The sequence below is a fragment of the Pristis pectinata genome, chromosome 6, assembly GCF_009764475.1.
Source record: "Pristis pectinata isolate sPriPec2 chromosome 6, sPriPec2.1.pri, whole genome shotgun sequence".
Taxonomy (NCBI): domain Eukaryota; kingdom Metazoa; phylum Chordata; class Chondrichthyes; order Rhinopristiformes; family Pristidae; genus Pristis; species Pristis pectinata.
The window spans coordinates 25,986,400-26,011,750 of NC_067410.1; the positions used below are offsets into that span (position 1 = coordinate 25,986,400).

A 25,351-nucleotide genomic window follows, 5' to 3' on the forward strand; every position below is an offset into this window, starting at 1 on the left:
CCTGTTGGGATGGATAACTGCAGAGTAATAAGAAAGGACAGAATGTAATATGGTACAAGTGCAACGGCAAATATGGTTAAGAGTACAATGGCTAAAATTCAATATTAAAGGCTCTTTATTTGAATGAGCACAGCAAAAATAGGTAAATTAATGCATAGCTAGCGATTTAAAATAAGTATCTATCAGCTATTAGAGAGGTGTGGTGGCAAGGTGGCCAAGACTGGGAACAGGATGTTTCAAGGTACAATATTTCAGAAGAATAGGCAAAATGGAAAAGGCAATGGGGTAACTCTAATAATGAAGAATGGCATTAGGACATTAATGAGAAATGATCTTGACTCAGGAGATCAGGAAGTAGAATCATTTTGGGTGAATATATGAAATAGCAAATGATAGAAATCAATGTTGAAAATAAAGAGTAGCTGTGCTATTGGACAGAATGTTAATCAAGAAATTATGGGAGTTTGTAGCAGTGATGATTCTATTGTTGCAGGTGACTTTAAGCTTATAGATTGGGCTAATGAATTTGGCATAGGTAATCTTGAGTGAAGCTTCATGGAATGCATTTGAGACAGTTTTGTGGAACAATGCATTGTGTATCAAACTGGAGAACAGGCTATTTTAGTTTTGAACCTATGTAAGTGAGACAGAATTAGTTAGTGACACTGTAGTAAATACTCCACTGGGGAAGAGTGTGGACGGTGTGGAATTATCCATTCAATTTCAGAGTATCAAACTAAGATCCAAAATTAAGATCTTAAGCTTAAGTTACATTGGTTACATAGGTGGCCAACAAGAGGGATTACCAATAGTATTAGACTGAAGGAAAAGGCTTATCCATCATGTTGCAAAGAATAATGGTAAACCTGATAAATGAGTATATATTAGAAACCAACAAAGGTTAACCAAAAAAGATGATAAGGTGGAGAAAATTAAGTATGAATAAACTAGTAAGAATTTAGGAATGTCGTAACAGTTTTTAAAAGTGTATAAAGTAAGGGAGTAGCTAAAGTAATACTGGCCCCTTAGAAACTAGGTGGGGGAAGCAATCATGGGAATTGAGGAAATGGCATGAACTAAAATATTCCATATCAATCTTCACAATAGCAGGTACAAAAATCATGCCAATAATAAGAGGAAATCACAGACAAAAAGGAGGAAAGAACTAAAAACAGGAAAGGCTGGTAATCTGAAATTGTTAAATTCAGTATTGAATCCCAAGGACTGCACGGTGCCTAGAGAGAAGTTGAGGTGTTCTTTCTTGATCTTTGAGCAGTGTAGAAGACCAAAGACAGAGAAGTATCCATTCTATTTCTGCAAGAATAATCTTTTGGCTCATTTGCTCCCTGTCACAGTAGCAGTTGCCTCTTTTAATGGAGGACTGATTAAACATTGGAAAACAAATAGGGAGAGAGCAGAACAGTAGAATTAGTTTGAATTGCTCAGAAATATTGGGTAGCCTTGATTACTCCTGCACTGTCAACTTCTGTAGTTCCATACATATCCGATGAAGAAAGTTTTGAAAGCATTGGTATTGGTTTATTTTTGTCACTTGTACCGAGGTACAGTAAAAAGCTTGTCTTACAAACCGATTGTACAGGTACAGGCATGCCTAATAATTCAAGCTGATATTAATTCTTTGTATGTTGTAATTGGGTTATACCTATAAAAAAGTGAAAAATAATGTTCTATTACAGTGCCCAACAACAGGGTATCAAGTTGACCAATGATGTAAGTGGATTAGAAAATTCTCGCAAAGAGCTGGAACTTCAGGTTGGATTTTTGAAGGAGCAACGTGTACAGGAGACAAATGGACTGAGATTGCAGCTTGCACAGGCTGAGAAAGAGACCCAGAAATTACAGCAGCAGGTAACTTAATAAATTCAGAACTGTTTTTTTTATGTTCTTTGTAAGTATTTGGCCGCAAAATTTCAATGATCTAGTCAGTGATCTAAGTATTGATCAGAAGATTTCCTGTGCTGCTTGTTTCAATCAAATTTACACTGATAGTCTAGTAGAGCCGCTGTCTCACAGTGCCAGAGACCCAAGTTCAAAGACATGCTGGCTGTTAGGTGAATTAGCTGTTGTACCTTACCCCTAATGTAGGCAGATGGTAAGAGAACTGGAGGGGGAGAGGATAGGTTGCAGGGAATTAGGCAGTAGGATTTATGGACTTGCTGTGAGAGACAATACAGGCTCAATGAACACAGTGGCCCCCATCTATGCTGTAAGAAAAATGGGAACAAGCCCTCCTGGACTGCCTGTAAGTTCTGGCCAGGTGTGATATTGGACTCCACTAGAGGCAGCCAGGAAAATGCTCAGTCTGTGCAGGGTGTGAAGTGAGAGTATGGAAATCCAATAACTACCAAGTGGTGTTCAGGCAGGTGTAACATTTGTCAGATCAATACTAGGAATAGCCCAGGTTTTATATTGCTTGGAAGAGCATCCTGTTCTTCTTGTTATAAGAGCGTCCTGTCTTGTTATAAGAGTGTCCTGTCTTGTTACAAGATAAAATCTATCTTTTGGCTCCTGTTTGACTAAATTGCCAGCTCGTGCTAAAATGACAAAGGACAGGTAGCGGGGTATTGCAGTGCAACAGAACCAGTGAGGATGGGGTGATAAGTCATTCCCAATATATTTGGATCTTTACTGCTGACAAAGCCTCAAAACCTCATCCAGTATTTTTTCTTCCAGCTGTGTATGAATGATTAGGTTGTTGTTAACTTCTTCAGGTAGTATAGGGAAGATATGTATTTCATGTGTATAAAACTACCAAATCAGAGATGCAGAGAAAGTTATCTGCTCAATAATGTAATAAGTGCACACAAAGTAAAACTATCTTTGGAAAATATGAAAATTTCAGCATGGTTACTTCAGAATGTTATAATGCATTCAAACAGAGCATGCTTTTACAGTGTACTGGTGTTGAGTAAATTTAAAACTTGCAAAGTTTTTCAAACATTCTTTATAGAGAAATTAATAATGTATTTTAATGCACAATATGTTCCATTTCAAGGTTAGAATACCATGTATGCACAAAATAATATTAGATAATAACAAAAATCATAAACTACTTAGGTAGATCATTCCCTCTATTCATTTTAAATAATGGACTAAGTTAGTCAGAATCAAGGTTGAGTTCAAATTACTTTTTTCTTCCTCCTGAGTCTCATGGACTGAACATAAGGAAAAACAACAGACAGTAGATGGTGTTAATTATTCACATCTTTTTACAACATAAGTGGTTGGCCCGTCCAGTCTATGCCAGCTCTTAGAGCAATACCATTAATCCCTTTCCCCTACTTAAGATACTTAATCATGATTGGTAAATGCGGACATTTAGTTGCATGCAGTTATGACACTGAGCTGCATAAGTCAGGAGCCAGTGCATCAGTGGACACATTCTGGTGCAGAGTAATGGGAGAATACAAGTGAGAAAACTTAGGAAAGAAAATAAATAACTTTTTTTAAATTAGCTTATATAAACTTTTTAAAATAGTTCCAGAGTACACACAGCTGTAGTTATGCTTCTTATAAAGATAATGTGGTTAGCAAAGCTTTAGACATGCAAACCCACTAAAAATTGTTCACTAAAGTCATGGCATAATTTAAAAACAGTGCTTTCCTTGTAATTGTAGGTATGATAGTATTTGTGAAATTCTTCCATAATTGATTTATTTTCTAGTATGAAACAAATCAAACCATGTATATGGAGTTGAAGGAAAAGCTAGATAGAACTCAGAAAGAGAACGAGTCCATCACAGAAGAACTTGAAGGTTACAAAGAAAATCTAAAATCGCTGCAACAGAAGGGAAACAATGTAAGTATTATAAACTCTTTTCTCTGCCCAGATTTCTGGAATGTTTTTTCATGTCTAGTTTCTTGAATTTTGTCTTAATTTGAACTAATACACGTTAGAGGATGCTTGTTAAGCATGATAAATCAAATCCATGTACTATTTCCAGACACTGATGTATAAAATGTTGTAAATTATGGCTCATATTTTAACACTTTGATTAGATAAAATTCTCCACTCTTTTCATGCCAAAATGATCAAATTAGTGTTGAAATGCAGTCTTTATGACTCTTAGCCAGATATTTTTTCATAATGTGCTAATTGGGTCCTTAACTGTATGGGGCTCAAATTAAATTTAAACCTAAATTGAGTTGAGGTGATGATGGTCCAAGTTCATCCTTTTACTGAAGGGTACCTGTATTCACCTTTATTTTACATTTAAGCCTACTCTATTCTTAACTATTGGTGCCCTGTATCCTTTTTGTCACAAAATGATAATAAATCTGCAAAATTAAATGGAGAAAATTTTAAAAAAAGCAAAAGTTCTGGTCTCTGCTATTGAGCTAAACTAAGAGAAGCATCAGCTAGGTAGGTTATCAGTGATCCCTAACAACCAAGGTCACTTGTCAGTAATGCAGTAGAGATTAGAACAAAAGAATGTAGGGACAGAAATGCCTATTGGCTGATCCCAATTTTATTTTTATATATGTGTATGCTTGTTTGTTCTCTGTAGTAAAACAACGTTTGTAATCTGTCCTTGTTCGTCGAGTATCTTGAGCCAACAAGGCAGCTATTTTTGGCAATATCTTTTTCAGTACCATGAAAGCATTCCCACACACAGGAAATTCACTCAGCACTCACTCAGAACTTCTACTAAATTGGTGTACTGTAATGTTATTGACTTGTATAAGTTAAGGCAACAGTGTTTCAACTAACTGTTATACTGTTGGCTTTTCATTAAGAAAACCTGCATTTTTCACCCTAATTAGTTGTTATCAGCATCATCCACTCTGATCATTCGGAATGTAGGACTGGAGGCAATATAAATCAGAATCAGTGAAGGGTAAAATAGGGACTCGGAACACGTTACTTCCTTTGATTGTAAGGCAGAAAACAGGCTTAAAATATTAAAATGAATCATTGATTTCTGGTAGTGATTGGGATTGATTTTATTTTGGAAGAGGTTTCTATACCAGCTTGGCCAATAAATTTCTGCCCACCAGCAATAGAGAAGGTAACTACTATTTTAACCTTCAGTTGGGAAGAACATGCAGAGTCAAATGGCCAAGTGTTGCAGGATAGAAGAGAGTGTAAGTATGGGGCAGGGAATCTATGAATTTTTGTATGACATGGCAAGGAAGCTCTTCAGGTTGCAGAACAGCCATTGACACCAATTAAAATGTTATTTTAGTTCCATTTGTATCTAAGGATCCCAACTTTCATAAATTTCCACCTGTCCCAGATGTGCACCTCATTCCTATTGCACATTTAAAATTTAGAAAACAAGTTTTTACACAGCATCAGAAAGGAGAATTCTGTGCTACAAAGTGCTGCTAAAATAGAGTCCACACCCCCAGTGAAGAGGAGAGGAAAGAGTTAATCCATCAAATGCGTGAAGTGCAACACCAACCAACCATGCACAAATTTGTTGCTGTTTTTTTTCAACGTCATATAGTGGATGTTGAGTGTCCTGCCGTTGAGAAACATATTGAATAGGGCTCCCTCAGTGTAATTGGGAGCCCATTTTAAAATCCACTGGATAACTAAGTTTCTCTGAAGTCAAGTAACACAACAACAAAAGGGAAGCAGGAGCTGATAGCTCAACGAGGTATGTGCCTTTCCAGGACACCTTGTCAACCAGATATTGACCTTAAGGAGAACATTTTGTTGCCAATCACCCTCTCCTCATTATTGCTGATCTTTCCAAACCCTGATGTCCTCTCCACACACTGACCCCTTGGCCCCCACCTCTTTTGCCTTGATGGCTAATCCTCTCCCATTACAAGTACTAAGGATCATTTCTGAGGGCCTCCAACTGCAGCAACCTGCCTGTAACTTTCACTCCTGAATACCAGTCTCATTGTCAGTTTGACCAGCTGCTGGACAAGAAGCAGATCCAAAAAGAATAATAAGATTCTATCACTATATTAAGCAGGCTCTTTGCATCTCTCTTACATCCTTGACCTTCCCGGTTTTCCTTTGGCCTCCTCTGCAAATATGAAGTTACTTTTAAAATTGTGCTCAAAAATTACTTTGGAAGTGAGAAATGTTAAAGGAACTGGAGAGTCCATGGGAAAGTTTGATTCCACTGGATGGTTCATGTAGACAGTATGGTGGTACAGCTTTAATTGGCAATGGCCTGTTGCTGTGCTGAACCATTTAATACTAACCCAGGAGAATGATTGGTCTTGGGATGTAGGAGTCACTATATCGATAAATGCTATGAACGGACTATCTGTGCTTGACTGGGAACAGGTTTGCCAGCATATTACCAGCAGTTAAATAACTTGCTCTTGTAACATGACCACACACTGTACTTTAATGAAGTGTATTTGAAGAGTAGTCACAGCTTTAATGAAGGAACATGCTTAAGTGACTTAAAATCAGTATAGATAACTTCCATTGGATTAAACAGCTATTATCATTTCATGTTTAGAAAGTTATATATAAGGTAGTAAAATAATTGTTAATTCACAATTAGTTAGTTAATAGCTGATTGAAGATTAAAAAGTGTTAGAAATTAAAAATAATTTCCATGTATCCCATTAATTATAATTTAAAAAGAGTCAGGAAATGTTTTCCATCAACCAAAGGTACATTCAGGACAACATAAACTAATGAATTTGGACCTAGGCCTGACCTGAAGAAAAAAATGGTAAAAGATTTTGCAACACAATGTTTCACAACATTTTCAAATCCATTTGAGAGCTGTGTTTTCTTGCACTGTACATCACTTTGGCACAGTAAAGTTTATATCCCACCTATATGTTCCCTGAAAGTCTCCACTGTGCATTCTGCTGCTTCGCACACAGTGACTGTGAATATCCCTTCCCTCCCTCAGCCTTCCACCATATTGCAACCTATCCCTGCTCTAGGCGTCGCCCTAATCCTGGCTTTCCTGTACTGGTGGTCCGGTCACCTATGGTAGATCAAGGTACACAGCTACGGTTTATGTCTGTGTGTTCCCCTAGTAACTTGTATTCCTTTACAAGATGCATGAACAGTCGTATGCAATTTTAACTTGCTAATAACTTGCTTTCAGGATCTTAATTCGTGTTAACTGTTCGTAGACCTCATTGTGCTTTATTTACTTAATATTTATGTTTTAAGTATAAAATCTGTGTTTTATTACCTGTTTTCCAATGTTTTGCTCTAACATGCCACTAATGCCAGTCTAGCATGACTATTACCTGCCAAATGCTGAATAGTTTTGTACTGTTTATACTGGAAGATCATCATGGTACAGCAGCTTGGGATAACACTTGATTTAAGTATTCCTTGATTTATCTGTCCTTATTTCAGTATGTGTTTCTAATATAAGCATTCAGGTGAGCAAAATTATCTCATCCCTGATGTTTAAGAAAAGTTGAGAAATAAAGATGGAAGAGTGGAGTGTAGTGGACATGAGATGTAGGAATAAACCCTATACATTGTTTCATATATCTTACTTGGCTAATGAGACTTTAGATAAGCTATAAAATGCAGTTAGGTGATCATGCTCTGAGCATTATGAATTATTTTCTCATTTGAAATATTGTTACTAGTGATCAAACACACATTTTGAAAAATTTTGATAATGAAGAGTGATGTGTAGGCATCTTATATTAGAGGTGTGCATCTGCACAGTATAAGTTCTGGACTTAAACTTGTTTTACCCCAAACTGCTATTTTATCCATTCAGAAAACCATGGTCCATAAATAGTAAACTTGACATTTGTTTCAATTGCTATTTGCAGGGTGGATTTTTCAAGTGGATGCCAGTGATGGCAGTGCTGGTTGCTGTGACAGTCGTAGTGTTATACCCAGCATTGAATAGGGCCTCGCCCTGAAACTGCGTGATATGTCTCGAACTACAGAATGTCTCCCCATTGACATTGGCTTTCTTTTACCACAGGGGCAAGCAGATCTGTTTCCATCCTTTTTACCTCTAACAAAACACAGCTGTTTCAAAGTACGACAGTAGGGTCTTTGCTTGAACTGTATAAAATGTAATTGTATATAGAGAGAATAAAAATCGTGACTGGATTCTACTCTAGATAATGTTTTATTTGCAGTTTTCCATTATTTTAAAATGACTTCTTTGGGATTATGTAAAGAGTTGTGGTGGCCTAAACAGGGCTTCTTGGTACCAAAATTTAAAGAAATGTGGAATTCAATTTGGTCTCACTTCTGGGTTCTGCTGTTTTCTTTAGCTACTATGGTACAATTCCACCTGCTGATGCACATTGGCCCAAAAGAATGATTACTATGGGGCAGAAATGGTTAACCTGCCATCAGTTTGATTTACCTACGATGCTGTTAAGTTTCAAGAATTAAATGTAATGGGATTTCAACATCTCCCAATAGTTCCTAAATCTCCAGTTTACTGAAGAGTGTGAAGAAGCAGCAGTAACTTGCATTATACATGTAAAAAGCACGAGTTACTCTTAATTTTTCTCCCTCCCATTTAATTGTTATTACTATTGATAACCATCTGAATTGATGTTTAACCCAGTGAAGGTAAGTGGACCACAGACCCTTCTGCAGTATCATCCATGCTCCTCTGTGCATCAGTTGGTGGGAAGCTGTGTATCTTTGGGTAAAAAAGAATGAATGTTTGTTTGTTTTCCCTAGGAATGGGGATATCTATGTTAGAGGCTGACTGAAATATTTTTGATGCACAGAAGTAAGCTTTTTGCTTAGATGTTAGCCACAACTGGGACTCAAATCTGCAATCATAAAGCAGTGTAATGCTACTGCCTTAATCACTACATTCCCAGGACAGACCTTCAACTGTCTTTCAGACAGCTGATATGTTCACTATAGGAGTCACACCAGCAAGCACTTTGTTTTGAAGCAAATTACAGGAGAAAATGGATCATCACCTTAATTTTTTCATGAATCTTAGCCAGAATGAGTTGGATATTGCCTTATTTTAAAACTAATTCAATGTATACATTTTCAACCACAGAATGTTGGTGCAGTTGTACAATGCAATTACAAATATTGGTACAAGACACGGTAGTCAATCAGATGAAAAAGAACACTTTAAAGTACAGCTTGTTTAAAATATTCTTGACAAAAAGTAGATCTTCAAGAACATATTGACAAATCTGCTATATAATTTATCTTAAGCACGTTGAGGGTGAGTGCAGGGTTTATTAGGTGTCCCTTTCATCTTGGGAATTTTTTGTTTAAATGGTTGTGGGGGAAAGAAACACTTGTCTGTGTGGAAACAAACAAATCTGCTCTAAAGTTTGTTAGTCTGAGCAAATGTTTAAATGACTATTAAGCTATGATATTCCACCTCAACTGCACATACACGTACACACACTCTCATGCCAGTGGTCCTTGGTACCTCCTGTACATAGGTTGTTTGCAAATATTGTTCTGATATGCTGAATTGCAGAAATGAATTTTTTAAAGTTAAATAATTGTTTTAAATCTATTTTGTAAAAAAGGTTGAAAAGTAAAGTAGAATTTCTGGAGTACAAATTAAAGTATTTGCACTAACATATGTGATGTGCATGATTTAATAAAATAAAGTTTGCTCTCCCTTTGTGCATTTGAGTTTATTGTTAAGAGAAGATACATAGTTGCATAGCTGTCAAAAATATGGTTTTCAGAATGCAATAGCCTTTCTTGTATTCTTGCATAGCATATGGGTGTTATTATAAAGAACAATATTTAATGCCCAATTCTAGCTCTCCTTAAGAAATCAATGGTGAATCCCTTCTGGTAAAGTTGAGTTCCAGGAGTTTGATGCAGTGATGGTAAAGGGCTGAAGGTATATTTTCAAGCCAGGATGATGTGTGACTTGGAGGGAAAATGCAACAGTAATTTTTCCTCTGCCTTTGCCATTATAAGTGATAGATGTTGTAGATTTAGAAGGTACTGTTGAAGAAGCCTTGGTGAATTACTGCAGATGGTACACAGATAACCTTTCTGGTGAGTTGGTGCCAATCAAGAAGGCTGCTTTTTCCTGAATGTGCCAAATTTCTTGAAAATTCTTCAATCTGGACTCATTCAAGCAAAAAGGGAATATTGTAATTCTGACTTCTGATTTTGGGAGAAGGCTTTGGAGACAGAAAGGGTGCTGAGTCATTCACCACATCATTTCCATTTATGCATCAGGTCCAGCTGAGCCTCTTGTTAGTGGTGATCCCAGAAAGATAATTGTGAGGATTTTGATAATGGTAATCTTATTGAATATCAGAAGGATGTGCTGAAGATGGTCATTGGCTTGCAGTTGTGTGCTACAAAAGTTATGTATCAGTCCATGGCTAAATGTTCCTAGGTCTTCCTGCATGAGGATGTGGATGGCTTCATTATCTGAAGAGTTGCAAATGTAACTGAGCACTATGCAAACATCATCCAGCTTCTGACCTTGTGATGCATGGAAGGTTACTGATGGAGCAATACAATAACAAAAATAGAAAATGGTGGAAATGCTCAGCATTGACCAGAAACGTTAACTCTATTCTCTTTTCACATATCCTGCCTAACCTTCTAAATGTTTCCAGTAATTTCTGCTTTTATTTCAGATTTCTATCCTCTATAACATTTTGCCTTTGGTTCAACATACAGCTGTTAGACCCCATCCTGAGGAACTCTTGCAACTATGTCCTGGGCCTGGGATCAATGACAACTACAATCTTCTATCTTTATGCTGATTATGTCTCTATTGGTTCATGGAGGTGGGGGAGGAAAAGGAAATTATTAAATATGATGGAGTAAAATTTCCACATGGTTGTGTTGGCTCAAAATCAGCCAAACCAGCACAAGAGTGAACCAATTTAGAACTAAAATTTCGTACAAGGAAACTGACACTCCATGTTTTGTACCGCTTTGAAAAACAGCAATAAAAAGACTAGCCTTACCCACAGAATTGACTGTATAACCTCACTCTCCACCCCCAAGATTAAATTAATCACTGTGCTGTGTCCCTGCTAATTTGTTTATTTAAGGGATTTGGTTAGGAGATAGATAAAGGCCATGTTACCTAGAAGGGAGGACTTGTTTATCAAGAAGGAATTGTGTAGGCACTCAAAACGGTTCAGACTGACATAAATCGCTGATAGGTGTCAGCATGAATGGAGTATTGAAATGTGCTGTAATTCAGAAGAGATTATGGCATTATAAACTAATAACCTGAGGTTGATGTTGACAGGAATAAAGTACTTGCATGTGAGAAATTGAATGTTTTTACGTGCAAATAGTATTACTATTTAACTTGAGACATTTAAATTTATTACTTGTCAAAACCAAACAATATTCTGTATTTAAACATTTTACATTTTATCAATACCTTCACACTTCATGGGAAGCTGAGCCACTAATGTCCTTTGTTCTGTCTGCTGTAGCAAGTACTGGTGCATAAAGTGAGGGGGAAAAGAGGCACTTACTAAAACACCATTGTTCAAAATCAGAGTTTGATTACTGTTCTATTAAAGTAGCTTAGGAAGTGTGGCAGTGAAATGCAGTTGAAACGTTTAGCTGCTAAGTAGACTCCTATGGCCATCATGCAAGTACTCTTTGTGCTAATTCTGGTAATTGTAACTGCAAGGGAGTTCCTATAATGATCTGGCAGGCAGTGAGCCATCAATGCATTTTATGTCCCTGGCTTTCCTAAAGATTGTTTGTATATGTAACAAAAGCTAATTAGATTTATGTTAAACATAAGACTTTGAATGGTATTCAAACTTATTTTGATAATTATCAGAAATTAATGTTCATTTCTGATGGAATATATTTATTATATATGGTATCCAATGAGAAAGAAAATTATAATCCAAACATTTTAGCTCTTCAAGTTCATGTTTCCATTTTAATTTATACCCTGGTTTCATTCATGACTGTAAATGGGCGAAATGGTAGAATGCTCTGGCGAAAGTTATGTCTTCTCGAAATACTGCTAAAATAATGGTCTATCTCTTGTTCTGATATTCCAAAATCCATATTCTCATGAAGTGTATTCCATTCTGTTTCACTGTCCACAACCTCTTCTCCTTCCTGTGACACATAAATATTGGAGTAGGCAGATTGTGGCCTTCGCTGAGTATATTCGGTAACAGCTAAATCCATGTGTTCAAGATTCAAAAGGTCCTGTTCTGTCCAGAAAACAGTTGATGGGTGGCTCCGAGATGCTTCAGCTCTGGGTGTTGAGGCAGTGTGATCTTCCGAAACATGATCCAAACAGGTACAACTTTTGCAAAGAGATAGAAAAATTACTTAAAGGCATACAAACATCCACAAATGCCTGGTATAGAATGTTTTCAGTATCAATGACCTATTTGTAATGTATATTAACTGCTTATCCAAATATGAAGTTTCGATATTAGGTATGATATACTCTTGAAATATTGATATTCTTGGAAACACTGAAATTAATCCTATCACTTTTTTTTATAAAACAGAATGAACTTTAAATACATGTTATAACTCCACAACTAAGTATTGGGATTAATGGTTCTCCGTGTTCCTTATGTGGAAATCACACTACAATACATTATTGCCAAAGCATCTCTTTCTCACTGAAAATTAAGTATTACAAGTGAGGATTCTCATTCATTCAGCTATGAATTTTTTCTTTGTATATCCAATTTTTTTGTTTCTTAATCCAATATTTCATTTTCCCTCTTTCTTTTTCTGTACCTGATCTAACATTCTTCTAACACTATTCTAGGTTACATTTCCTGGTTCAAACAATGTATTGATCATTTAACAATCCTTCAGTCTGAATCAAGAGACACAGTGTAACTAACAAATGAAAATCAGACATGCTGAAAGTCTAAAATTAAAATAAATACTCAGCAGGTCAGGCAGCACCTGTGGAAAGAGAAACAGACTTGATGTTTCAGGTCAAAGATTCTGTTTCTCCTTTTGCAGATGCTGCCTGCCCTGCTGAGTGTTTCCAGCTTTTTCTGCCCAGTCCACACAGATTGCAATGCCATTTACTTTGAATGTATCCAGTGCACAATCTCGTACAAGATAAATGGACAGAGGCAAGTCTAATTAATGGTGGATGCCATTTATTGACAGCCTTCATGGAATTCTAGGTTAATATTTTGCCTCCATTGAAAAGTGCTGATAAATATTTACAGAGGAAGTGTTTGCAATTAGTGGTCTGGTTTGTAGTCTGTAGGTAGTGCTGCAGTAGGAATTCCCATGCTAATTTGATCAAAGGGGTGTCACATTACAAGACGGAGCTGCTCTGGGCCTGTTCAGGCTATTGCAGGTCCCAGAATCTGTAAATCCTTTCAAAAAAAATGTAAATATGTAGAGGAAGATTTATCATTGCCACTTACAGTGGCATGCAAAAGTTTGGGCACCCCTGGTCAAAATTTCTGTTACTGTGAATAGCTAAGTGAGTAGAAGATGACCTGATCTCCAAAAGTCATAAAGTTAAAGATGAAACATTCTTTTCAACATTTTAAGCAAGATTAGTGTATTATTTTTGTTTTGTACAATTTTAGAGTGAAAAAAGGAAAGGAGCACCATGCAAAAGTTTGGGCACCCCAAGAGATTTGAGCTCTCAGATAACTTTTACCAAGGTCTCAGACCTTCATTACTTTGTTAGGGCTATGGCTTGTTCACAGTCATTGTTAGGTAAGGCCAGGTGATGCAAATTTCAAAGCTTTATAAATAGCCTGACTCCTCAAACCTCCAGAAAGGGAAATCAAAACCGCCGTTTGACTGCAAAAAATTTTCAGGAAGACTTAGCAGACTCTGGAGTGGTGGAGTATTGTTCTACTGTGCAGCGACACCTGCACAAGTATGACCTTCATGGAAGAGTCATCAGAAGAAAACCTTTCCTGTGTCCTCACCACAAAATTCAGCGTCAGAAGTTTGCAAAGGAACATCTAAACAAGCCTGAAGTATTTTGGAAACAAGTCCTGTGGACTGATGAAGTTAAAATAGAACTTTTTGGCCACAATGAGCAAAAGTATGTTTGGAGAAAAAAGGGTGCAGAATTTCATGAAAAGAACACCTCTCCAACTGTTAAGCATGGGGGTGGATTGATTATGCTTTGGGCTTGTGTTGCAGCCAGTGGCATGGGGAACATTTCACTGGTAGAGGGAAGAATATATTCAATTAATTACCAGCAAATTGTGGAAGCAAACATCACACTGTCTGTAAAAAAGTTGAAGATGAAAAGAGGATGGCTTCTACAACAGGATAACGATCCTAAACACACCTCAAAATCCACAGTGGACTACCTCAAGAGGCACAAGCTGAAGGTTTTGCCATGGCCCTCACAGTCCCACGACCTAAACATCATCGAAAATCTGTGGATAGACCTCAAAAGAGCAGTGCATGCAAGACGGCCCAAGAATCTTGCAGAACTAGAAGCCTTTTGCAAGGAAGAATGGGCAAAAGTCCCCCAAACAAGAATTGAAAGACCCTTAGCTGGCTACAGAAAGCATTTACAAGCTGTGATACTTGCCAAAGGGGGTGTTACTAAGTACTGACCATGCAGGGTGCCCAAACTTTTGCTTCGGGCCCTTTTCCTTTTTTGTTATTTTGAAACTGTAAAAGATGGAAATAAAGAAGTAATCTTGCTTAAAATATTAAAGAAATGTGTCATCCTTAACTTTATGCCTTTTGGAAATCAGGTTATCTTTTACTCGCTTAGCTATTCACAGTAACAGAAATTTTGACCAGGGGTGCCCAAACTTTTGCATGCACTGTATATTTATTGTCATTAATAATCACTTTAAAATTTTAAATTATACTTTTAGGGATTTTGTGGAAATCAAACCAGCTGAGATAGCTTCTAGAATGTAGAAGGACATGGATATGTCTGACTTGTGTAATATACAACATCTACTTAAAAAAAATAATTTTGCATAATTTAGGGAGCTACAGATTGCTTAGTGAAATATTGAAGGTGGGGAAAATATGAAAAAAATTCCAAGACTCATTGCTCATTTAGAAAAACAGAATATTTAGGAAATATTCAAGCCTAGTTTAAAGTCACAGACAAATGGACTTGAGCAATCAAGTAGGTATAATTTACATGAATGTTAGGAAAGCTTTTGGTAAAGTATTTTACCAAAACCTCTGATAATTTGTATTGTATAATAAGCCCACAATTTTATATCCACACTTTCCCCTAACATATTTAAATTAAAATACTTGTTCTCAGTAGCAAATCCACAACTACCTACCTCCACGCTTCCACAGTTCTCACTATCTGATGCTCCCATGCTTGCATTCTCTGATCTTCCTGTTCCTCCTCTAGTGCGCAGACTTCATCTATGTTTTAAAGCATTTGCCCTAAAACCTTCTAAAAATCTTAGCCATCCCTTCATCACTTCCAATATCGCTGCCATCCGTAAACCCTTCCAATATCGCTGCCATCCGTAAACTCTTCCAATATCGCTGCCATCCCTTCATCACTTCCAATATCGCTGCCATCCGTAAATCCTTCCAATATCGCTGCCATCCCTTCATCACTTCCAATATCGCTGCCATCCGTAAACCCTTCCAATATCGCTGCCATCCCTTCATCACTTCCAATATCGCCGCCATCTGTAAACCCTTCCAATATCGCTGCCATCCCTTCATCACTTCCAATATCACTGCCATCCCTAAACCCTTCCAATATCACTGCCGTCCCTAAATGCTTCCAATATCACTGCCATCCGTAAACCCTTCCAATATCGCTGCCATCCCTAAACCCTTCCAATATCGCTGCCGTCCATAAACCCTTCCAATATCGCTGCCATCCGTAAACCCTTCCAATATCGCTGCCGTCCCTAAACCCTTCCAATGTCGCTGCCGTCCCTAAACCCTTCCAATGTCGCTGCCGTCCCTAAACCCTTCCAATATCACTGCCATCCCTAAACCCTTCCAATATCGCTGCCGTCCCTAAACCCTTACAATATCGCTGCCATCCGTAAGCCCTTCCAATATCACTGCCGTCCCTAAACCCTGAAGTGAGAAGCAGGGAACTTGGATGTGATTTGAAGAACCAAGAGGTCAAGTACAACAAACAGGAATCAAGTAATACAAGAGATGGAAATGTCCCAGAAGGATAATGAATATTCCAGTAACAGCAGTTAATACTGATTAATGCCTTATACAGTTTCTAAAATAGAAGTGAGAAATGTAAAAATAGATTTAAATACTTAAATAATCCAATATGTTTCCAAAGCAGCACAGACATGAATATGCAATTGCACTTGGTCAAGTCAAGATATATGAATTTTACATTTGGTGTAGCCAGTGTATCACAGGAGTCAATAATAAATGTTGGCCAAGCTAGTAGTCCCCATTTCCTGAAACATAAACTGCGTGCCTTATTTGGAAGTTTTAGAAGAGAAACAGGGGACTTTAAACATGAAAAATTGAAAGTGGAAATAATGCCCATATAAGATATGTGATTGGGTACAGATAAGATGTTGCTTCAAAACAACAAAAAAGAGCTAACAGAATATGGTGAGTTGGGTACTATTTAGGAAAAACCGTGAAAGTTAAAGACCTCTCAGCTGATTCATGTTAAGGCTCCATTAGATAACATTGTTAATATTTATTTCATATAGAGTACTTCCATCTGGGAAAGAAAAGTCTCAATTTTTGGATAATAGTTTTAGTATAGTGTGTGTGGTCTGTAAAAATATGAAGAATTGGGGAAAACAGATATTTTGCACCCTCATTTGTTGTAAGACGAACCTAAGGGAGCCATTGATCACTGCTGGATAATTAGAAAAATGAGAAATATGCTGGTTGCCATGGCGACATGCTATTTTGCTTCTTCTCCTACGGATTCCTACTGGCGTCTTTTCCCTTTCCGATTTGGCAGTCTGTCTCTCCAAGAGAGCGTTCAACTTTCTAAGAAGATGAAAAAGAGCCTTTAGTAGAAAACAATGATACAGTTACATTAGAAAACGCTCATTCTCCAATGAATGTGCACGTATTATTTTGGTGTGCTATATACTGTACATACAATCACAATTCCTTGTTTCTGTAAACAAAGCCCTATTCTTACATGTACAAGAAGAATAAACACATAAAACTGCAGTGATATGCTTGAAGAAATGAGAAAATAGTTGGCATCTATTGAAAGATGTATTAACGTTTCAAATGAAGCTTGTTGGTCAGAACAGTCAATGTAAAGAATTGAAGAAAGGGATGGGGGTGTGATAAGGAAATTGCCTCAACTTGTGGAGAGCAGAGTGATCACATCAGCAATATAGAGGAAATGGTATATTAGTTTAAAAGAGGTGTACATAATTGCTGTATCATCCAGTAGAATATTTTGAAGTCTAGGTATTAGTGTGGAAAAAGGGAATGGCCAGATGTTGAATTTCCTGCATTTGCACAGCAAGATTCCAGAGAAAAAGTAAGTGGTATGGCCAGAGAATAAAGGTGTCACACAAGAAACCGTCCATTGGGGAATTAGGGGAGGTAGTGGGATTGGAAAATAATCTGGTAAATGTGGAATCTGGTCACTTACAAAGTGTGGAGAAGGAGTGATTCTGTGAGGGGAGGGCTAGTAGTTTGGGACACCACTAGTCCTCAGTTTCACATTGTGAGGGCAATCCTCTGCTGAGAAATACAATTTTTTTCACATGCTCTAGTATGGAAGCTGGTAATGTTAGAGTGGAAAGAACAGAATCTCGGATGTGGGGTACAAAGAAATACCAAGATAATTGTAGTAGTCAGTGGGCTTTTAATAAATGTCAGTGGAAAGTTCATCTACATAAATGGGGAGAGTGGTGCCCAAGAAATAAGACAATGGTTAGATGAACTATTGGAAAATAAGGAATTGGTAGATACTGGACAACACAATGAAATTCTCTACATCTGTGTTGGAAATAAAAGATGCACTGACAGAGTCATCTATGTAATGGTATATAATAGTTAAGAGAGGATGCAGGAGTTTGACTAGAATGAGAGCAAGGCATATTCTGCAGAAAGGCAGGCTAATTTTAAAACTAGAATTCAAAGGTGAGCTTGAGGTAGTGGATGAAGAATTTTTGGGGAACTGTCCAAGGAAAAAAAAGATCTTGCAGGCTGTCCTGGTGTAGGATAAAGTAAAACTAAAATATTCCCATAATGAGGCTTTGCAGTAGTCACTGAATGTTAATAAGCTCTTTGAACCAACAGCTTACCAACTCCCAGACAGAACTTTTATTAAAAAAAAAGAACTGTTTCCAATACAGATTGTTATTCTGAATTCATCTCAGTTAAACTCAGTAGCAATTTAAATAACTGAACATGTGCAAAACCCAAATTCTCCTGTTACCCCCTCAGCGTGTCTGACCAGAGATTGCATAGATTGTCAAACACCACCAGGGGTAGCTATTTATGCTGTCCTGTTGCCACTTTCGTCTTAATGAACTTGAAACAAAGTCATCTCCCGAATTTTCTTACAAACCCCCTTAGATACAAATAATGTTCTGGAAAAGGTATTATGACCTGAGAACTATTTTCTTACCTTCTTTTGCTGCAATCAAAGAGAATAAATCCACCTGCAGCTCCATATCCCAATAAGCACAGAAAAGGCCACAATATGGAGTTCACCGCCATTCCCCATGTCAGCTGTTAGATTTATATTGTCAGTGATATAATAACAAGAAAGGATTCAAGAGGAAAATTAATTAATAACATCTGTTCACAATGATTTAATATTCCAGCAGCTTTACCAGAACTTTGTTTTGTTTTATTTGTGTGAGCAGGATTTTGTGGTTGTTGTAATCCACTATTTAGATTTCCATTCATTTTCTCCTGTGTAAATATTACTGCTATTTGCTTTAGAGATCTATAAATACGAGCTCTTGCCAGTCCAATTGCAGATGTACATGTGTCCAATACTCATAACGATGAACTGTCAATAGAGTTTATATTGAAAGCTTGCACATTGCTGTTTTGAGCCCATTGCCAACATAAATTTCCTTTCATCCTTACATCATTTCCTATGTGTTTTCCCTCTATTGTTTTACTGTGTCCTTGGCTATAGATTCTATGCTTGCATAGCAATAGAAGTATTTGTGTCTTTGGCTTCCTATATAGGAGAATAGTTGTATTTCCCGAACATCTGTTTTCACGTGAAAAAATTACTGATGAAATCCAATGTACTTTCTTGTATTCTATCACACAAAAAACTATGTCAGGAATTTTTCTGAGGTTAGTTTTGAGATCAATGCCAATTTTGCCAATGTGGTTTCAATGCATTTGTTGCTGCCCAGCCTACCTGCTTTTTCCTGATCACCTCGTGTGGATTTGTGGGATTGTAGAAGCATGGAAAGGTGGTGTTTATCTAAAATGGGACAGGACAAGTAATACCAATCAAAAGCTCTGAGAGATTACAGATGATCAAATACAAAATGAGTATCTTAATTTCAGGTCATCAATCACATACTGTACAATACAATAGTATCACCTTTCTTAAAGGTTGCGTATTTGTATATCATTCAGAAAATAAGGGAGTTAATTTTAAAAAAATGTATTTAGAAGGTGGTAGACCAAATTTAGACTGTGCTCACTAACATGAAATGGGACAAAGCAGAAGTATTTTATAAGGAGATAATTCATAAGCAAGTAATAAAAGGGAGGGGGTGGTTGATTAGGGACCGAATAGGAAATCTACTCTCAGAGAGATAGTGAGTACTTTGTATATGTCTTTCCCAAGGAAGACAAGGCAGCTGAAACTGCCATAAAGGTGGAAGTACTGGGTAGGCAGAAAATCAATAAAAAGGAGGCACCAGAAAGGTTGGCTCCACTTAATGGCACAAGGTCTTGTTGGGATGTATCCAGGTCGATAAGAGCTAGAAACTGCAGAGGTAATTGCCAGAGGCTTCCAATCCTCCTGTGATATGGAGATTGTGCCAGAGGACTGGGGAAATGCAAATGTATATGCAAATACTTTTCTCAAAACAAGTTGTAAAGGTAAAACCAGCAGCAATCATATGGTTGGTCTAAATATAGGTGGGGTAGCTGCTGGAAACAATAATTCCAGACAAAGTGACTAGCCGCTTTGGGAAATGAGGGAATTTATGCCTGGAGCCAGAAGAAATGGGAGAGGACCTAAATGAGTACTTTGCATTGGTATTCACCAAGAAGAAGGACGTGGATGATGGTGAGATCAGGGAGGGGTATGTTGATATTGCAGAGCATGATAATATTAAAAAGGCAGTGTTAAGTATCTCGAAAAATACTAAGGTGGGTAAGTCCCCAGGGCTCAACGGAATCTAACCCAGGGTACTGAGAGGTGAAGCAACAGAGGAGATTGCTGGGGCCTTGATAGAGATCTTTGAATCCTCTTTAGCCACAGGAGATATCCCAGAAGAATGAAGAATAGCCAATGTTGTTCCTTTGTTTAAGAAGGGCACAAAGATAATCCGGGGAACTATAGGCCAGTGAGCCATATGATGTTAGTCATAACGAGGTCATTAGAGAAGATTTTTAGGAACAGGATTGACTCACATTTGGAAAAGCATGGACATTAGGGATCATCGGCATGGCTTTATGTGGGGGAGGTCCTGTCTCACAAATTTGATTTGAGTTTTTTGAGGAAGTGACAAAGATGAGGGTAGGGCAGTGAATGTTGACTACATGAACTTTAGGAAAGCATTCGACAAGGTCCCTCATGGTTGGCTGGTCCAGGAGATTAAGTCACATGGGATCCATTGTGAAGTGGTAACTTGAAAACAAAATTGGCTTGGTCAGAGAAGACAGAAGGGTAATGGTGGAGGGGTGTTTTTCTGCCTGCAGGTCTGTGACCAGTTGTGTTCTGCAAGGATCGGTGCTGGGACCTCTGTTGTTTCTAACATATATAAATGATTTGGATAAAAATGTAGGTGGGCTGATCAGTACGTTTGCAGGTGACACAAAAATTAGTGGATAGCGAGGAAGGCTGTCAAAGGATTCAGCAGGATATAGATCAGATGGAAATTTGGGTGGAGAAATGGCAGATGGAGTTTAATCCAGATAAGTGTGAGGTGATGCATTTTAGGAAATCAAATGAAAGAGGAAAGTATACAGTGAATGGCAGGACCCTTAGGAGCATTGATGTCCAGAGGGATCTTGGGGTGCAAGTCCATAGCTGCTGAAGGTGGCAACACAAGTCGACAGGGTGGTAAAGAAGGTGTTTGGCATGCTTGCTTTCATTGGTCGGGGCATTTGGTATAGAAGTTCTCAAGTCATATAGCATTTTTATAAAATGTTGGTTAGGCTACATAATACTGTGAGCATTTCTGGTGGCCACATTATAGGAAGAATGTGGAGGCTTTGGTGGGGTGCAGAAGAGGTGCACCAGGATGTTGCCTGGATCAGACAGTATTAGCTATAAGGAGAGGTTGGACAATCTTGTGATGATGACTACAGAAGATCCAGGCTTGTGAGATGTGCCGGGCAAGTCTTATACAGAGAGTGGTGAGTGCCTGGAATGTGCTGCCAGGGGTGGTGGTGGAGATATGATAGAGGCGTTTAAGAGGCTCTTAGACAGGTACATGAATATGCAGAGAGTGGAGGGATTTGGACTATGTGCAGGGAGAAGGGATTAGTTTAATTAGGTATCATTAACTTAATTAGTTTGGCACAACATCATGGACCGAAGGGTCTGTTCCTGTGCTGTTCTGTGTTCTATACTAACTTGGATTGTTTTCACTGGAGCATCAGAAGCTGAGGAGTGACCTGATAGACGTATATAAAATTATGTGAGGCAAAGATAGGGTAGACAGTTAAAATCTTTTTACCAGGTTAGAAATGTCAAATACTAGAGTGCATAGCTTTAAGGTGATGGCAGGGGGAGGGGGGGGGGGGGATCGTTTAAAGGAGATGTGCAAGTCAACTTTTTTTTACACAGAAAGTGGTAGTTGCCTGAAACATGCTGCCAGAGGAACATAGTGATAGACTTTGTAGACAGGCTGACGGAAAGGATAGAAAATTAACCTTAACACAGAGCGTGTGAAGTGGTGGGAGGAGGGGAGAAGGAGGAGTCCAGACAAATTGAATAAAGAGAATATATGTCACTGGTGGATGCATCAGGAATTTGAGGACACAGGTGCAAGGTGACTGGTACAGAGCCAAGGGTGTCATGAGGACTTTCTTTTTATATAGCAGTAGCTGCAATCGGAAATAAACTGCTAAATAGATTGGTGGAACCAGAGTCAAAGAGGAATTGGTAAGTAATTGAGGGAAAACAATTCACAGGGCCATGGGAAGAGAATGAGGTATGCAGTGAGCTGGATTGCTCTTTCAAAAAAGCTGGCATGGGCTTGAGCAGTCAAGTACCCTGTATCTGTGCTGTGATGATTCTACCATGAATTGATTTTTCAGTCCATGAAGTTGTCTATTTGAGAAAAAGGGTAAATGATAAAAGCAACCCACGTGGGGAAAAAATATGACAGATCCCAGCAAGTTTTGGCAAGTAATTAAAAGATAGTAGATCCATTTATTCAGCCTCATTGAAATTGAAGTGAAACTCAGCAGTAACTGCACTTTACCAAGTCTCCAGCAATGCCTCAGCTGGTTAAGGAAGTTGGTCATCCAGTTACAAACATTTGGACCTTGCCTAGTTTGTGTAATTTCAAGCAGGATAGCATGGGCGCATCCATTGCCTTCTGTATTAAGAAGCACAAATAAATAAACAGAGCTTCTCACCATCACCAACAAGTTTGATAGGAGTGGGTGTAAATTTTGATGAGGACTAACTTGGCATTAGCTGTGATTCCCCCTATAATCAAAAAGCCTTCCGCCAGAATTGCACAGGAAGAACCCCTACAGTGTGCAGCACTCACATCACTGTGTCACAACAAAGAAAGGCAGAAATTTGTACTTAGTGGTACAGGCTAAATGCTTGATTTAGTAGCTTGTACACTTTAAAGACTGCTTGTGAAAATTTTTCTATTTGAAGTTAATGGAATTAAATTTCATGAGCAGAATACAACATGTGCAAACATACATGCACATGTGACTGAGGATGAATTTCTAGCCCAAAGTGTTTACAGGCAAGGACAAGGTGGAATAAGGAAATTGCAACAAAAAAAATGGAAAGAGACCTTGCCCTGGGTTTTACATGGATATATCCTCACTTATCTGGGAAGCTGCCAAGGGTTCCCCTTGGAAACTTGGAAGTGTTAGCAGTGCTTTCCACAGATGCACTCTAAAGATGGATTCATCATGAGGTCCAGCATGGAAGCACATTTGTGGGAATTCCTCACCATTTACACTGGGGAATCTTGTCAAACAACCTGAACCGAATTAGAATTGCCACATATACAACTTCTCTGCTGATTTCAATGTGAGGGTCTGAGGTAAGATTTTTCAGAATCTTAATTATTTGTGGTCATTTAAATGTTTGTTCTCTGTGCTTCTGATTTTTTAAAAAATATTTTAAGAGTTTCATTAGTTCCTAACAGTTTAATTAATTTTTGAAGGTTTATGAGATATATTCGGAAACATTCCATCTTTTGCGGTTTTGACGGGATGTGGCTTAACCAGCTGTCAAAGCTTTCCCAGTGGTTTTACAAGTGGAGCAGCTTCTCATGATGGAATTTGCATCGCAAAACATCCTGTCACCTTTGCAGCTGTGGCTGCACAGTTGGAGTGGCATCTCTCTACAAGTTTCTATGGGGGAACAGTATGAGGTAAGTGTGACCATTGTTTGTAGGCATGTGACTAGAGTGATGGGTCACTGCTGACTGCAAATTCTTGGCCCATACTTTTGGCTATATTTCCAACTGAGACACAAACAGAACTGACATAAAACAGAAATGAAATTTTATAAAATGTCAACCATACACAAGTCACAATAAGAAATTAGGTTCAAGTATATTTTAATTTTCTTTGACGAGGATCATTTTGACAGACATTACCTGTCCAAATTGATGAAGATAATTTGTTACACAAGCAAGCCTGTTGTAGTCTTCTCGCCAGCCCTGACAGTCCAGTAATCGATCAGCAAAAACCCCGTGACGACCAAAAGTAAAAGAGCACTAAAGGAATGAGATTGGTTATTGTAAGCCTGAGTTATAACCATTATACCCACATTGCCATTTGTATACTGTTCCATTTTACAGTTCTTTTTCAATAATTCTTTCTAAAAATGCTATTGGTATACTGGAGAGGAGATTCTTTGCATACATCTTTTACGATTAGCTTTACTCTTTTAACACTTGGAGAACTGTTTTCCTCCAATTTGAGACTTGTGGCCTCTCCCTCCCACCGCTGATTTCAGACCTGTGCTGCTTCACCCTCTCCCCATCATCCATCATCTCCCATCCTGCCACCTATAGACTGTGGCCCCTTTCCCCTCTGGCTAATCTTAGACTGCAGCCAGCAACACTGCCCCATCCACCACCACCAACCTTAGTCACAATGCCCCCTGTCTGGTACCGAGCCCAAATTCTATTTAAAACCCAACACACTTCACACTTCCCAGCTCTTTAACATTGTCTCCAAAAATAGAACCATGTCTCCAACATTACGCTGCCAACATTGTTTAAGAAATATTAAACTCTTCCCCAATCTGCTCTTCCCAGCATTGTGTCTGCATTAACCTTAGAACTACATTTCTTTATCCAAACAGCCTTGCTCCTTGCCATTCTCCATACTGTGGAAAGGGCAATTAGCTTAACAATGTTTCCATTGTGAAACAACACATCCTCTGTAACCATAAATCCTTCACCAGCAATAAATCCTCCATTTAAAACCAACTTTTCTGCCCTTTGGACAGGCTAGGACCATTTTCTTTTGAGAAGAGAAGGCTGAAGGAAGATCTAATAAGAAGTGTATAAGATGATGAGGGGTCTCAACACAACAGGTAGTGGGAGGCTATTCCCATTGTGGAAGGGTCAAGAACTGCAAGTCACAGGTATAAAATAAAGGGGAAGAGGATTAATCGTGGTACAAGGAAAAATGTTTTAAGGCAGTGGTTGGAGTCTGGAGTGAACTGCTTGCAGATATGATGGAGGTAGGTTCCATTCTGGCCTTGAACAGGAAAATGGAAAATAGTGAGGAAAAATGTGCAAGACTGCACAAAAGCTGAAAGTGAGGGTGGGTCCAGCCAGATGTCTGGTAGAGAGCCACTGCAGACGTGATGAGCCAAATGGTCTCCTTTTGTGCTGTATCCATTCTATGATTCTATGTCAATCCTTCTTCCTGCATAATAATTGTTAATCAACACAGTTTTGTTACTGTTTACAATGACAAATCATATGTTACTACTCCTTAATGGCAAATACCTCTTCGCCCATTACACAATAACTCACACCACTAAATGGTGTGCCTCTATACGTACATCTACCAGGCCCGCCTGCTATTTGCTTCTTCACTTAATTTTCTTACCTTTAGAACTAGAACCTCTGCCCAATTTCAAACCTCAGTACAGAACTCAGCCGCAGGAAA

The 25,351-nt window shown here is 38.2% G+C and overlaps 2 protein-coding genes across 4 annotated transcripts in view; one reads left to right on the forward strand and one right to left on the reverse strand.

Annotated features, from left to right (window-relative positions):
• slmapa (sarcolemma associated protein a) overlaps positions 1-9,550 on the forward strand; it is a 157,362-nt gene extending 147,812 nt beyond the window's left edge. Inside the window, 3 exon segments of the mRNA XM_052017577.1 lie at positions 1,698-1,869; positions 3,686-3,820; positions 7,753-9,550. Of these exon segments, the coding sequence (XP_051873537.1) occupies positions 1,698-1,869; positions 3,686-3,820; positions 7,753-7,845 (400 nt within the window). The 3' untranslated portion in view covers positions 7,846-9,550.
• Positions 9,551-11,780: 2,230 nt separating this feature from the next.
• LOC127571776 (uncharacterized) overlaps positions 11,781-25,351 on the reverse strand; it is a 34,613-nt gene continuing 21,042 nt past the window's right edge. For 2 of the 3 annotated variants that reach the window (XM_052018473.1, XM_052018472.1), the window contains exons 6-10: positions 23,821-23,940; positions 19,197-19,262; positions 18,441-18,544; positions 16,673-16,831; positions 11,781-12,200 (exon numbers count right to left, since the gene is read on the reverse strand). In XM_052018473.1, the coding sequence (XP_051874433.1) occupies positions 11,828-12,200; positions 16,673-16,831; positions 18,441-18,544; positions 19,197-19,262; positions 23,821-23,940 (822 nt within the window). In that variant the 3' untranslated portion in view covers positions 11,781-11,827. The remainder of the gene's footprint in view (positions 12,201-16,672; positions 16,832-18,440; positions 18,545-19,196; positions 19,263-23,820; positions 23,941-25,351) is intronic. The other variant, XM_052018474.1, reaches the window with a different exon arrangement.